This window comes from Salvia splendens, chromosome 4, assembly GCF_004379255.2.
Source record: "Salvia splendens isolate huo1 chromosome 4, SspV2, whole genome shotgun sequence".
Taxonomy (NCBI): Eukaryota; Viridiplantae; Streptophyta; class Magnoliopsida; order Lamiales; family Lamiaceae; genus Salvia; species Salvia splendens.
The window spans coordinates 22,837,165-22,852,050 of record NC_056035.1 but is presented as its reverse complement, the minus strand read 5'-3'; the positions used below and the strand labels follow the sequence as shown (position 1 = coordinate 22,852,050).

The window sequence follows — 14,886 nt, the reverse complement described above, 5'->3', positions numbered from 1 at the left end:
TTTAAAATCAATAAATTATATATTTATTCTAATTTTTAAAAATTTAAGTAATTAAATATTGAATATTTCTGTATGACTAGTGGCTGAGGAGTGAGGATATTCTTACTTATTTACAAACTCAACCTCTGTTTTTTATTCAAGTCCTAACTGCTCATACTCATAGTCATAGAGTTTTAAAAATTAAAATAATGTATTAATGTATTAATTCTAATTTATAAAAATTTAAGAAATTAAATATTGTATTAGGTTTAGTGATACTCTCCCTCCCTTCAAGTTTGAATTAGATTTAAATTACATGCATGTTTGTATTTCTAAAAATTTATAGTTAATAATTTAAAAAAAATCAAAATTGAAACTGAAATTGGGACTGGATACCCGATTATTAGGGACTGATACCCGAGTCGGGTATCCCGGTACCCGAACTAAAATTCGGATTGGGTATCGGGTACTAGATTTTAGGAAATTCGGGATCGGGTACCCGAATTTTTCGGATCGGGTACCCGATTTGACAGGACTACATCAAACACATTTTACAGATTTAAAAGATTTAAAGAAAACCCAAAAACAATAATAAAATGTACAGGAAATATTAAATAAATCCATCCAATACAGAATACAAATAATATTGAAACCAGAGTCTTTCTCACCTCCGCTGCATCGATCATGAATTTTAACCAAAACATAAAGTCCAAATATTTTCTCATCAAAAATCATATTCCCATCTTGTAGCTCGACAACTTTTCCAGCTCCGGCTCAAGTCCAAAAATCAACACTTATTCGCTTGGATGGTTCAAATGAAGAAAAAAGTCCAAAACAATGCAAAAATACCTCTAAGAAGATCACCTTTTTCTCTAAAAATCTCTACTGATTTCAGTTTTGCATTTCTCGTTCCACCATTTTCAAACCATTTTCAGAAAGTTGATCGCATATGGACTCAATTCAAGCCCACTGCTATATTTGACACTGGATCACTTCACAAATCCCTAAACTATTTAAATTGCAAAAATAAGTACTGAAACATGTTATACTACTACTAGGTTTGAAGATTGCAAATTAACCGAACCGAAGCAAACTTTCCCAAAAATATACTACTACGCCAGATCAGCAAATGCATACTTCTATGTATACTAGAATATCACACATACAATACAACACAATCCAATAACCTAAGCCATATTCCTAGCGTCGGCGTCGTAGAAATCATCGACACCAACCGTGGTCTTCCTCACATTCTTGTAAGAATAACGACTGACAACAAAGGCATAAACGGCGAGGTTGGCCGTCGTAATCCCGGCCAGCAACAAGTAGAAGTAATCCAAACGGCTACTATTTAAATCCTTCCCAAACCAGCTCTTCCCGCCCTTCTCCGTCACACGATCAACCACCGTGATCAATAGGCTGCTCAAAAAATTGGCCGCCCCGATCACACTCAAATACAGCGCAATCCCCAAACTCCTCATCGAATCCGGCACTTGATCGTAAAAATACTCCTGCAATCCCACCAGCGCAAATCCATCCCCAACCCCGATGATCAGAAACTGCGGCGCCAGCCAGAACACGCTCATCGAATTAGAATCCGATTTCAGCCTCTTCCTCTCCACCGCCGCCGCCACCACCATTGACAACGCTGTGAAGCACATCCCGATCCCGATCCGAGGCAGAATGTTGATCCCCCTCTCGTTCCCCGTCACCCTCCGGAAAAACGGGACCAGGATTTTGTCGTATACAACCACGGCCGCGATCATCCCGATCGCGGCCAGCGCGTACGTGGACGCCGGCGGGATGGTGAATTTGCCGCCGGCGATTGAGCGATCCAGCGTGGTGCTCTGTTTGATGAAGAAGGTGGAGCTCTGCGCCACGCAGATTCCGAAGGGGAGCGTGGTGATCCAGATCGGGATCATGTTGATCATCAATTTCATCTCCTCCACCTCCGTCACCGTCGCCAGCCGCCACGGGCTCTGCTTCTCCGCCTCCACGATGGCGGCCTTGTCGAGGAACCTCAGCTTATCCGTGTGAAACAGCTGCCGCCCCTTGTCCAATTTCGCGGCCTCGTGGAGCTGGTCCGCCGCCAGGCGCCGCTTCCTGAACGCCGCGATGGCCACGCGGCAGAGTGGCGTCAGGGGGCTCCCGGCCGGCTTCCTGAACCGGTAGCGGGGCCGTCCCAGGCAGAATATCAAAATAGACAAGGCCATGACGGCCGTGAGGATGAGGTCGGCGGCGGCCCAGCTGACGTGGTCCTGGACGTAGACCACGACAGTGACGCCGAGGAGAAGGCCGCAGCAGAGGCCAGAGTTCCACCAGTTGAAGAAGGACATCTTGTGGAGGCGCTCCACCGGGTGGTCCTCGTCGAACTGGTCTGCCCCGAAGCTCTCCAGAGAGGGCTTGTGGCCGCCCGTGCCCACCGAGATGCAGTAGATCGCCAGGAAGAAAAACACCTCATGGATCTTCCTTGGCTCGCTGCACGGCGCTGCGGCCCCGCAGGGCCACAACGCCGGGACCACTCGCGACATTGTTAAGACAATCAACCCCTGTATATATATATATATAGTTGGTTTAGAATTAGTATTACTATGTTTATATTTGATACTAATTCGTATAATTAATTACCAGGAGATAGACGATGGAGGAAAGTAGAACAGTGGAGAATCTGCCGAGGTAGGAATCGGCGAGAAAGCCGCCGAAAAGGGGCATGAGCGTAGTCACGCCGGACCAATAGTTGACGCTTTTTGCAGCAGTTTTGATGTCGTAGTGAAGCACCTTTGTCAGATATATGATCAAGCTTGTTGCCAAACCGAAGTAGCTTAGCCTCTCACTGAACTCAATCACTGCCCACAAATATTTACGAAGGTCATTTTTAGACAATATGAAGGTCACTCTTTTAGGTCATGCCAGTAAGCATAACCAAAAATGATCTAAAAATAACATCATTATTTTTGAATTACTCGTAATTCTTAGTAATTGGTTACTGATGGATCCGCGAATTTTTGATGTTAGCAAATGCTGGTAGAGAATGAAAATACAGACACAAAGAATTTACGTGGTTCGATTTACTGAAGTAAATCTACGTCCACGGGAAAAAGGGAGGGCAAGATTGTATTGCTTGATCTGTTTTCTACAGCTTACAAATACAAACTTGCTATTTGCTATATGGTGTTTTATCTCTAGAGAGCTTAACCTCCTCATATCAGATCTAAGTTCCATTTATATCTTGGACTAAGATCGTGGCTTGCATCACCACCCTAAGTCGTGGATGTCGTGTAGGTCATGGCCTAAGATCGTGGATGTAGCGTAGGTCATGGCCTACGATCGTGGCCTGAGTTGACACCACGTGGTAGTGGGTGTGTTGGACATCCTGTATGGGTCCACTAACTCCTTGTTCGGTCGAATACTGAGACCGAACTGCTTTGGTTGCCGATCTGAGAGTAGAGCTTGATGCCGACCTGAGAGCAGAGCTTGATTGGTTGGCTTTTACCGAGCTGTAGGCTGAGGCCGAACTCTTTGGTAATGCCGAACTCATACTCTTCCTTGGGCTTTGGGCTGATGGGCCGTCATTGCTGTTGGGCTTGTTTAGTACGCACCCCATCACTACCCCCCCCGAAAAGCGAAGTGAATCACTTCGGCGAAGCGAGTCACTTCGGCATTCTGGAATACGGGGGGAGGCTGAAGTCGGGGGACGTGCCCTGCGCGTGACTGCATTAAATGCGGCATTAAATGCGACAGTAAAATCCGGCCGTCGAATCCTGAAAAGGTGGGATATGAAACGGTGCGATGATTTGAAATCTTTTCCAAATCTGATAAATACCGCCTTTCTTCATCATTTGAACACCTTTGCTATTGGCTTCTTCTGCACTCTCTATCTTTTGCGTGAAAAATTTCCTTCCGCTTTCAAAAATTTCCTCAGGATTTCTTCAAACTTTCAAAGAGTAAGAACCATGTCTGCTTCTTCTTCGTCTGAGTCTGGTAGCGGTAGAAAAGGGGGTAAGGGGTCTTCTAGCCGGAAAGAATCCGGGGAGAAGACCGTAGAGTATTTTCACAGTATCTTGAGTAAGGATACTGTGATATCCCTTTACGAAAAATACTCTTTTCCTGGGGGGAAGGCGGTGGTTCCCGACGATGATCATAGGGCTAACGATCCGCCGGAGGGTTATGCCACCGTTTACGAAGCCTGCTTAGAATGCGGGCTTCGTTTCCCTCTTCCCCCACCTTTTGTAGAGTTTCTTGATTTTTTTCAACTCCCTTTAGGTCAGGTGACTCCGAATTCTTGGAGGCACTTGTCGGCTTTTGCTGCCGAACTCCGTAGGTTAGATAAGGATCTGTCTCTGCGGGCAATCCTTAATTTTTTCCAATTTAAAAGGAAGGGATCTTGGTTTTACTTGATCCCCTTACAGCCTTTTAGGGCATTCTGCAAAACCAAGTGGCCGAAATGGCAAAACCGCTTCTTTTTTTATAATAGGACAGCGGCTCCGGGCTTCCCCTGGAGAGGGCCGAAGTCCGTGATTCCTCACCCTCGGTTAGAACCATTGGCCGAGCTCGATGACGAGCTCAACAAGATTCCCATAGTTAGGAAACAATACACGGAGTCTGAGCTCGTCAAGGGCGACGTCGTGTTCGACATCTCGTCTTCGGACGAAGAGGCCGAGGGTGAGGATTTCTCTTTACCTTTATGTTCTACTGCTTTAACGAAGAAAACTAACCTTGCTTTCTTGCTTTTTGGCAGTGTACATGCTGAACAAGGCTACCCGAAAATCTTCGGAGTCCAAGGAGCCGGAGAGGCCGAAAACCGCCAGCTCGGCGTCTGATGCCGAGAGGACTCCGAAAAGGCCACTGCATGAAAGGCCAAGGGCTTTGCATAGTGTATAGATCGGTCTGCGGCATCCTTGGGACATTTGCATGAATTTGGCACTTCGTACACTTCTTGACGAGCTGCACTGCCTCTTGTACCATGGTTGGCCAATAATATCCCCATCTCAGAACTTTTTTAGCTAAAGCTCTGGCTCCGATGTGGCTACCGCACGATCCTTCATGAACTTCTCTGAGGATGTAGTCCGTCTCTTCTGGTCCTACGCACCGCAATAACGGCTGGAGGTAAGACTTTCTAAAGAGGACTCCTTCATGAAGTTCGTACCGAAGAGCTCGGCACGTGATCTTCCGAGCTTCTCTCTTATCCTCGGGCAATTGTCCTTGATCCAGATACTGCAAGATCGGCGTCATCCAGTTCGGCGAGCTGGATACAGAATGTACCTCGGCTTCATCAATGCTTCGATGCATTAATTCTTCCGCCTTTGAGCTCGGATCTGAGGCCAACTTACTTAAGGTATCTGCTCGGCTATTTTCCGCTCTGGGAATGCGGATTATCCGAAAATAGGAGAAACTTCGGCTGATGCTTTGCGCTTTGTCCAAATACTTCTTCATTCTCTCGTCACGGGCTTCACTTGTACCCAACATGTGATTTACTATGACTTGTGAATCACAATGGACTTTGAGAGATTTGACGAGTAGACTTTGCGCTAACTGGAGTCCGGCCAGGAGGGCTTCGTACTCGGCTTCATTATTAGTAGTGGGGAATAGGAAACGAAGTGAGTAGGTTACCTCGTGTCCGTCGGGAGCGACAAGTAAAATACCAGCTCCACTTCCCATCTTGTTTGAAGCTCCATCTACGAATCCGCTCCAGCAGTCCGGCGGCTCTACTTCGGATTCCAAGGGCTGTGCTAGTTCGGCATTGGCAGAATTCTTCTGTTCGGCAATAATAGGAATTGCTTGATCGAACTTCGCTTCTGCAAGAAAATCTGCCAAGGCTTGTCCCTTGATGGCTTTCCGAGGTAGATATTCAATTGTGTGCTCTCCCAACTCTATAGCCCACTTGGCGATTCTGCCTGATGCTTCTGGCTTGGTCAAAACTTGCCGAAGAGGTAGATCGGTTAAGACGCATACCTTGTGAGCATAGAAGTATGGCCGCAGTCTCCTTGCTGCATTTACTAACGCCAGAGCAATTTTTTCCAGAGGTTGATACCTTGTTTCTGGACCTCTTAATGCTCGGCTTGTAAAGTAGATGGGAAACTGCTTTAGGCCTTCTTCTCGTACAAGCACCGCGCTGATGGTTTGATCCGATGCCGCTAAGTATAAGAATAGTACTTCGGCTTCGGCTGGAGCAGAGAGAATAGGAAGCTCGGCTAGATAACTTTTGAGCTCGTCAAAGGCCTTTTTCTGCTCGGCTCCCCACTCGAACTTTGGTGCCTTTTTCAACACCTTGAAGAACGGCAGTTGCTTTTCGGCTGCTTGGGAAAGGAATCGACTCAGTGCGGCTAGACATCCGGTTAGCCTTTGCACGTCATGTATGGACTTCGGCATTGCCATGTTCTGAACGACTTGAACTTTTGAGGGGTTTGCCTTGAGTCCGTCTTTTGAAACCCAACAACCCAGAAACTTTCCCGAATCTACCAAAAAGGTACACTTTTGGGGATTAAGTTTGAGGTTGGCTTTCTTGAGCACGTTGAGAGTGGACTTGAGGTTGTGCTCGTACTCCGAGGTGCTTTTGCTCTTGACGACTATATCGTCAACATATACTTCGACTTCCTTTCCAATCAGGTGCCGAAAAAGCTTGTCTACCATCCTTTGATAAGTGGCTCCGGCATTCTTTAAACCGAATGACATCTTTTTATAAGCGAAAATGCCGAAATCAGTAATGAAGGCCGTTTTTGAAGCGTCAATCTCATCCATTAAAACCTGATGGTATCCTTTGTATAGATCAAGAAAACAAAAAATTTCAAAGCCTATCAGAGCTTCTACTTTTTTATCTATGTTCGGAAGGGGATAGCAATCTTTGGGACAGTGCTTATTTAGATCGGTGAAATCTATGCACATCCGCCATCCTCCTTCCTTTTTCTTGATCATGACAGGATTGGCCACCCACGAAGGATACTTCACTTCGAATAACACATCCGCCTTCAATAATTGACGGACTTCGTCATGGATGACTTGACTTCGTTCTGCCGCAAAGAGTCTTTGCTTCTGTTTTATCGGCCGGACCGAAGGATCAATATTTAAACGATGAGTGATTACCTCGGGGGGCACTCCGGTCATGTCCAACGGAGACCATGCAAAGACGTCTTTGTACTCCTTGAGGAGCTGGATGGTTTTTTCCCGAAGTAGAGGCGTTCCCGCGAAGCCGATCTTAACCGTTCTGGATGGATCGTCTTCGTACAGCTGAACTGTCATCGAGTTCGGCTCCGGTATGACTTCGGTCATCGCCTCTGACTCCGGCTGCTGTGATTGCTATGCTTGGTGGTGCCGATCTGACTGCTCGGCACTTCTAAGCGCAATTTGCAGGCATTCCTTTGCTCTTTTTTGGTCACCTCGGATGACCGCTATCCCTCCTTTAGTAGGGATCTTGATGGTGAGGTGATAGGTGGAGCAAACGGCCCGAACTGTGTTGAGCCAGTCTCTTCCCAGGATGACGTTGTACGGGGACCGAGCTTTTACCACGAAAAACTCAATCATCGTACTGGAGCTAGTAGGCGCTTTCCCCACCGTGATCGGAAGGCTGATAATACCTTCAGGGCGGGTGTCCTCCTGGGCGAAGCTCTTCAGGGGAAGCGGAGCCGGGCTGAGCCGAGCTGGGTCCACTTCTAGTTTGTCGAAGCACTCTTTAAAAAGAATGCTGACTGACGCTCCTGTATCCACAAACACCCTGTGGATCAGTTTGTTTGCCACTCCGGCTTGGATGACAATGGCGTCTTGGTGAGGAGAGATGGCCGGGACGGGATCAGCATCCGAGAACGTAATCACTTCGTCCTGCTTCAGCCTTTTATGCGTTGGCTCCTCTCGATTGGAGCCCCTGCGCTCTGACTTCAGGGACGACTTGGTCTTCCCGGCAGGGAGAGCGTCAATAGTCAGGATTACTCCATCATATTGCGGCTCGTCATCGTCTTCGGGATCCGGCTGCCTTTTCGGATCCTGAGGAGCGCAGTTCGCACCTCTCTGCTTCTTATTCTTCTTTGACTGCTTGCTTTGGTATTTTTTCAATGTCCCTGCCCTCACAAGAACATCGATACCTGCAGCCAAGTTTCTGCACTCCTCGGTATCGTGACCGTGGTCTTGATGGTAGGAGCAGTAGTTATCCTGGGGTCGGCGCGCGGCAGATTTCGTCATCCGCTTTGGCTTTTCGAACAGGTCGGAGTGTAGTTCGAAAATTTCCGCTCTCGGCTTGTTCAGCGGTACGAACTGAGCGGGCGGCTTCTCGGGATTGAGACGGGGTCCCAATCTGTCTTGCACCGGAGTCCTTTGAATCCTTTCAAAAGGAGTTCGGCGAGGATGTCCCTGATCGCCAAAAGGAGTTCGGCGAGGATGTCCCTGATCGCTATGATCGGGCTTCCTCCTGTCTCCTCGGGACGATGAGCTGTCTAACGACCGTTTGCGACGGTCTGCCTCATCGGCCCGGGAGTACTGGTCCGCAATGTCCCACATTTCCTGAGCTGTCTGCGGACCGCACTCAACGAGCTTCCTGTAGAGAGCTCCGGGCAGGATTCCATTTTGGAATGCCGAGATGACAAGCAGATCGTTGAGATCGTCTACTTGCAGGCATTCCTTGTGGAATCTTGTCATAAAGTCGCTGATTTTTTCGTCGCGACCTTGACGAATGGAAAGCAGCTGAGCCGAAGTGATTCGGGCTTCCGCTTTCTGAAAGAACCTCCTGTGGAAGGCATCCATTAGATCTCGGTAAGATCTGATGCTGCCCTGGGGGAGGCTATCGAACCACCTTCTCGCGTTCCCGATGAGCAGCTCGGGAAACAGCTTGCACATGTGGACCTCGTTGAGACCCTGGTTCGCCATGTTATACTGATAGCGCCCCAAGAAATCGTGAGGGTCCACGAGCCCGTCGTAAGTCATCGACGGAGTTCGGTAGTTCTGCGGTAGGGGAGTTCGGGTGATGTCGTCCGAGAACGGAGTCTTCAGTGCTCCGTACACGGCGAATCCGATATCTCGTCGGTATGGAGGAGATTGAGTTCTCCTGTGATTCCGGTACCGAGGAAGAGCAGGAATATGTCGGGGTTGAGGATTCTTCTTCCTGGAAGACACGGCACTACTGCGGTAGTGACTTTCATGTCTGGATGAGGAAGGAGAATCCTCCGCTTTCGTCTTCGGCTCTTGGCTCTTTTGCAGGAAGGCTAAGAACTCATCCTGCTTCTCAGCCAAGAACAGCTTGACAGCCTCATTCAAATCAGGCTGCTGGAAAGACTCAGTGGGACGATTTTTGGAGCGGCCTGTTCCTTCGCCATGAGAACTGGTGGTGGATTTATCCCTAGGCTGTTTTCCAGACCTATGGGATGGATTGGCTTCCTCCTGGTTCTCACGGGCAGGAATACGGGTACTCTGCGATCTGGTATGCATTTTTTGGGTGGAAAAAAATGGATCAAAAATTCGCTTTATCACAAATTTTGTTCTCTGCTTCCCACAGACGGCGCCAGTTACCTATAATGAAAACAGAAGCTTTCCATGCGCCGGTGGAAGCTCGAACAGGAATTCTTCCTTTATGATCAACACAAGAATCGTAAACCCATTTATCTTGTGATGATTCTTCGTTTTTACTTTGATCTATCTCCATTTTGTGTCTCAAAATAAGTGAGATTTTTGGTTTGGTGACTACCCAACTTGGCTGCTTCTACTTATATAGCCAGGAATCGTTTAAAAAGGAGGGGTATAATATATTGTAAATGATTAAAATAAATTACTCCATCTGTCCCGCTTTAGCAGTCCCAGTCACTTTTAATCACTCATTTTGTAAAAATAATAATAAATAGTTAAAGTGGAGAAATGATAAAGTAAAAGCGAGAATAATGTAGAGAAGAGTCTTATCTACGTTATTCTCTCTCGTATTTTATCATTTCTCAACTTTAACTATTTATTATCATTTTTATAAAACGAGTGCTCAAAAGTGACTGGGACTGCTAAAGCAGGACGGAGGGAGTAAAACTGTACAAATATAAAACATTCTTTATTAATGATTGTGACGGGTGAAAATAAAAGATTTGATTCGTCCCACTTATTGTTAATTTATTACTAGTCATTGTTTGGTGATAAATGGGGGAATACTATGCATTCCTTTGATATAAATCTATCAATCGTAAAACGAATAAAGCGGCTTTGCTTTGCACTCAACTCCAACTTCTAACCAAGAGTTGATGAACCTTGCTGATCAATGTGTGAGAGCAGAGTGTGCTACACGAAAGAAACAAGTCACTAACTCCACACGAGCCAAAGTCATAAACGAGACAAGAGTCAATGCAGCATGTGGTGCACCAGAGAAGCCAATCACCGGGCTCACACGAGCTGCAGCTGTGAATGAGCCAAGAGTGACAGCTAAGGTGCAGGACCACTCTTGTACTTGGAGAGACGTGTTGATCAAAGGATTGAAGAAGAAAGATGATTTGCAGAGTTTGTTTTGATAAGAATGTAAAGCATGTTTTAGTTTAGTACGAAGTAGATTAATGCAAGATTCTAGATCATTCGAACGTTGAGTATATGTAAGGAATCTTGTTACTTTGTTCAATCAATGAAAAAGATTATGAACTCTCTCTAAACACATTACTAGCATATTCAAGTTTGTGTTTCTTCTTCATGGCTTCCGCAGCATCTTTTCAGAATATGTGATGCTACCCAATGAAATCTATGCATATGACCTTTTTTCATTTTTCTTCACTTGTCTCTCAATTCAATATTTTTCTACTTGTACTTTGTATTGCTATAATAAAGGTATTGTTTGAATACCTTCACTAATGCTTAATTATTGGATAACTAATGATTGTATACATGTCAAAAATTATGTGGGCCACTCCTACTAATCATAATTAACTCATGAGATGGAAGATTTAAACAATAATTTTGAAAATAAAATTGGAATGTAAAGGGCAGTCTTTTAGAAATGGTAGCTTATGTTTTGTATTCATCTGTTAACCTCTTCATGCTATCAATCATACTTTAATTTTTTATGAAAAACTTTATAGAAAAAAAATATACTACTCCCTCGCTCCATCCACGATTTAAAGAGCCATTTTGACTAGGCGCAGATTTTAAGAAATTGTTTGACTTTGTGAGGAAAATTAAAAGAAGAATGTGAGTGGAATGTGTGACTCATTTAAAATATTAGTTTTATATTGGATTGTGAGTGTAAAAAGTTGGTGGAATGTGGGGTTTGCATACTAAAAGTAGAATAAAGTAAATGATTCTATAAATCGTGGACAAACTAAAATGGCAAAATGGCTCTTTAAATGGTTGACGGATGGAGTAGTATCGATCTAAAATGAATAATTAATTTGCAAAGATTTACACTTGAATTCCCCGCAAAACATAAATTATAAGTGCTTAAATTTGACACTGGCATGAAGTTTTGACTTCAAAACTCAATATACATGAGTGGGGACATATTTCGTCGATTTTATTTTTCCATGATGAAACATTGACTTTTTTTAAATAATCATTTCACACATTCTTTAAAAATAAAACATGTCAGTATATTAAGTTGTCGTTTATCCTTTGAATTTGTCTTAAATTAAGATTATAAGGGATATCAGGTGCTACTAACAAACTTGAAATTTTCAGAATTTTATCTAATGAATTAAAATCGACACCTTGCCACTCTTAAACTAGACAACTAATTTAACGTGAGAAAAAATTACAAAATTGGCTATCCTCTTTTAATTACTATATATATATATATATATATATGTAATTGTTTAAGTGATGTGATTATTATGCACCATCGTATCGTTATATTCTTTGACAAATTTTATTCGCAATCACTATAATTAGTTAAGACTCCATACATTCTTTATCTCTTTCCACTTCGCCCATATATATCAGACACTTCTCCATGATTTTCCGACCATAATTAGCCAATTAATATTCCTCAGTATTTTCTAAATTTGTGTATAATCGAATTTTCCTGTTATAAATAACTCCAAAAAAGGAAATGAAAAAAGAACAAAGAGGAATGATGATTGTATGCAAACATAATCGGGGGTTTAAGAAATCGTTTATCTGAAACAAATCTCATTCTCAATAAAACAAATGGACTATACTTTTGAGTGCTACCTTTTACTTTAATATGCAAGTTTTTGACGTGATAACATAATTCAAATAAGAAGAAATCTACACTCCCTCTATTTCGGAGTGTTAATTCAAATAAGAAATATATACTCTCTAAAAATATATACTCTCAAGAAATATATACTCCCTGATTCTCATTTGAATTCCACACGAGTTTTAAAAAATACTCATCCTGTCTTATAATAAGAGTCATATTTAGTTTGAACACGAATTTTAAGAAAAATATATAAGAAAAGTGGATTGAATAAGTTAGTGGAATATGAGTCTCACTTATATAAATTAGTTTTATAATAAAATGAGTGAAATAAGTTAGTGGAATGTGAGACCTACTTACCATTTATGATAAAAGTGAAATATGACTCTTATTGTAAGATGGACGAAAATGGCAAAATATGACTTTTATTGTGGGCAGAGGGAGTATAAAAAAAGGTTGATAGAGATAGATAGTGGAATGTAGAATCCATAATTTTTATATTAGTTTTACAATAAAATATGAGTGTAATGAGTTACTAGAATGTGAAATCTACCAATCATTTATGGTAAAAATAAATTGAACTTCTAATTATAAACAGACTAAAATAGTAAATTGAAATTGCTAATGGCCGACAAAATGATTATTTTTTCTAGAACAAATAATTATCTTTTGGTAAGATTAATTTTACTTAAAATTTTATAGCCATGTACTCCCTCCATTTTATAGTAATAGCGGCATTTCATTTTGAGCACTCGTTTTGGAAAAATGATAATAAATGGTTAAAGTAGAGAAAGAGTAAAATAAGATAGATAATAGGGTAGATAATACTCTTCTCTACACTATTATCTAGCTTACTTTACTCTTTCTCTACTTTAACCATTTATTATCATTTTTCAAAATGAGTGCTCAAAATGAAATGTCTTTATTACTGTGGAACGAAGGGAGTACAATACTGTAATGTAAAATATGGTTCCCACAATAATATAGTACTATTATTTATTTGTTGCACTCCCTCAGTCTCTTTAAGGAAATATTTTTTTAGATATAGAATTTAAGAAAATTTTGTATTTATTTTAGATATGAAATTTAAGAAAATTGCCTTAGAGGAAAAAAAATAAAGTAAAAGATGAAAAGAGAATAATAAAGTATTAAAATAGAATAAAATAAGAGAGAGTTGATGTGTTCCTTTTGCTGAAAAGAAAATGATGCAGCTATATTGGACATTTTAAAAAAGAATATGATTCAGCTACATAGTATCGAGGGAATATATGATAGAAACCGATAAGGTTCCATCCTAAAACTAATTAGTGATAGGAAGAGTAACCCACATGACTTATAAAATGATTTTAGTTTTCTTTTTGATTGATGTAGGATATTGTTATACTCCTTTCGTCCTTACTTAAGTGAGACGTTTCTATTTTGATACACAAATTTAGGTAATGATGTTTAATTAATTAAATTGTTAATAATAAAGTAAGAGAGAGAATGAAGTATGAAGAGAAAGAGTTAATAAGGCAAGAGAGATGATAAAGTAAGAATGAAAAAGACATTATAAAGTAAGAGAGATAATAAAGTATGATAGAAAAGATGATACAATAGGATAGATGAGTGAGTTAATTATTATCAAAATTGGAAACGTCTCACTTAGGTTGAGACTTAAAAAAGATACCTTTCATATTGTTTCATTCGCTAACACTTCTCTTAAACCCTTCAAGTTGTATTTGGACGGATTAGATTTTTTTTTCTGATCAGGTTGGACCAACCTTTTAACTAATTGGCCCAAGCTTAAAGTTCATACTCCCTCGTCCCCAATGAGTATGAACTTTGGGTTCGGCACGAGTTTTAATAAATGAGGGGAAACGTAAGAGAGAGACTGAAAGGGTAGTGGAAATAATGTTAGTGGAGAGTGAGGTCCACATTATTATAATGATATAAGTGTTAATGGTAATGGTATAAGTTGTAAATAAAATGATGTGTAGGGGTAGTATGTTGTTTGAATTTTTTAAATTTAGAAAGTTCATACTCTTTAGGGACGGATGAAAAATGAAATAGTTCATACTCTTTGGGGACGAAGGGAGTATAATTTATTAGGGCTGGCAATTTTTAACCCGACACGTTAATCCGACATGAATCCACACGAAAATAATGGGTTTGGGTAAAGCCTTATTGGGTTCGTGTCCTTATTGAGTTGACCCGTTAAGAACCCAAAAAATTCGGGTTGGATGCGGGTTGGATATGGATAACCCATAAAGAAATATTATTATTATTTTTATTATTTATAAAAAAAATAATGCTTTACAAATTTCTTGTAAATCAAGATGAAATCATAGAAAACGGCTTTTTATCATATAAATCAAGTTTAAAATTAGGTTTAATCGTGTAATATCTAGCTTTAATCATGCAATATCGGGTTCAGGTCGTTATCACGTCGTGCCAACCCATATTATATTGTGTCATTAATGGGTTCGTGTCGAGTTCGGATCGTGTTCGGGTTTGAGGGTAGCAGGTCGGGTTCGTGTTCGGATTGACAGTTTCTTTAACAGGTCGGGTTCGGGTTAGGCCTTATTGGGTTGGGTCATTATTAGGTTGACCCGATAATGACCCAATCCGTGCGATTTGCCTCCCCTATAATTTATTGGGTCAGTTAAGTTTGACCCACAGTCGGTGACTTACTCTGATACCATGATAGAAATCCGTAGAGTTTCATTCTAATACGAATTGGTGATAATAGGAATGATTCACCAAAATCAAATAATAATTTTAATTTTCTTTTTTCATCAATGTAGAATATATATAATTGTATCTATTTT

The 14,886-nt window shown here is 41.8% G+C and overlaps 1 protein-coding gene across 1 annotated transcript; it reads right to left on the bottom strand.

The window, feature by feature from the left end:
* Positions 1 to 1,073: 1,073 nt before the first annotated feature.
* LOC121799186 (protein NRT1/ PTR FAMILY 5.6-like) lies at positions 1,074 to 9,601 on the bottom strand. The gene is made up of 3 exons (XM_042198529.1): positions 9,469 to 9,601; positions 2,608 to 2,825; positions 1,074 to 2,528 (listed from the first exon to the last, which is right to left on the bottom strand). The coding sequence occupies exons 1-3, from the start codon at positions 9,599 to 9,601 to the stop codon at positions 1,167 to 1,169; spliced, it is 1,713 nt and encodes a 570-aa protein (XP_042054463.1). The 3' UTR covers positions 1,074 to 1,166.
* Positions 9,602 to 14,886: the final 5,285 nt, after the last annotated feature.

Excerpts from the sequence above, each read along its gene's own strand:
- LOC121799186 (XM_042198529.1), bottom strand. The coding sequence starts at position 9,601 with ATGGAGATAGATCAAAGTAAAAACGAAGAATCATCACAAGATAAATGG. Across the intron at positions 2,826-9,468 it reads AGCTTCTGTTTTCATTATAG|TGATTGAGTTCAGTGAGAGG; the intron begins GTAACTGGCGCC and ends ATTTGTGGGCAG. Across the intron at positions 2,529-2,607 it reads CCTCCATCGTCTATCTCCTG|GGGTTGATTGTCTTAACAAT; the intron begins GTAATTAATTAT and ends ATATATATACAG.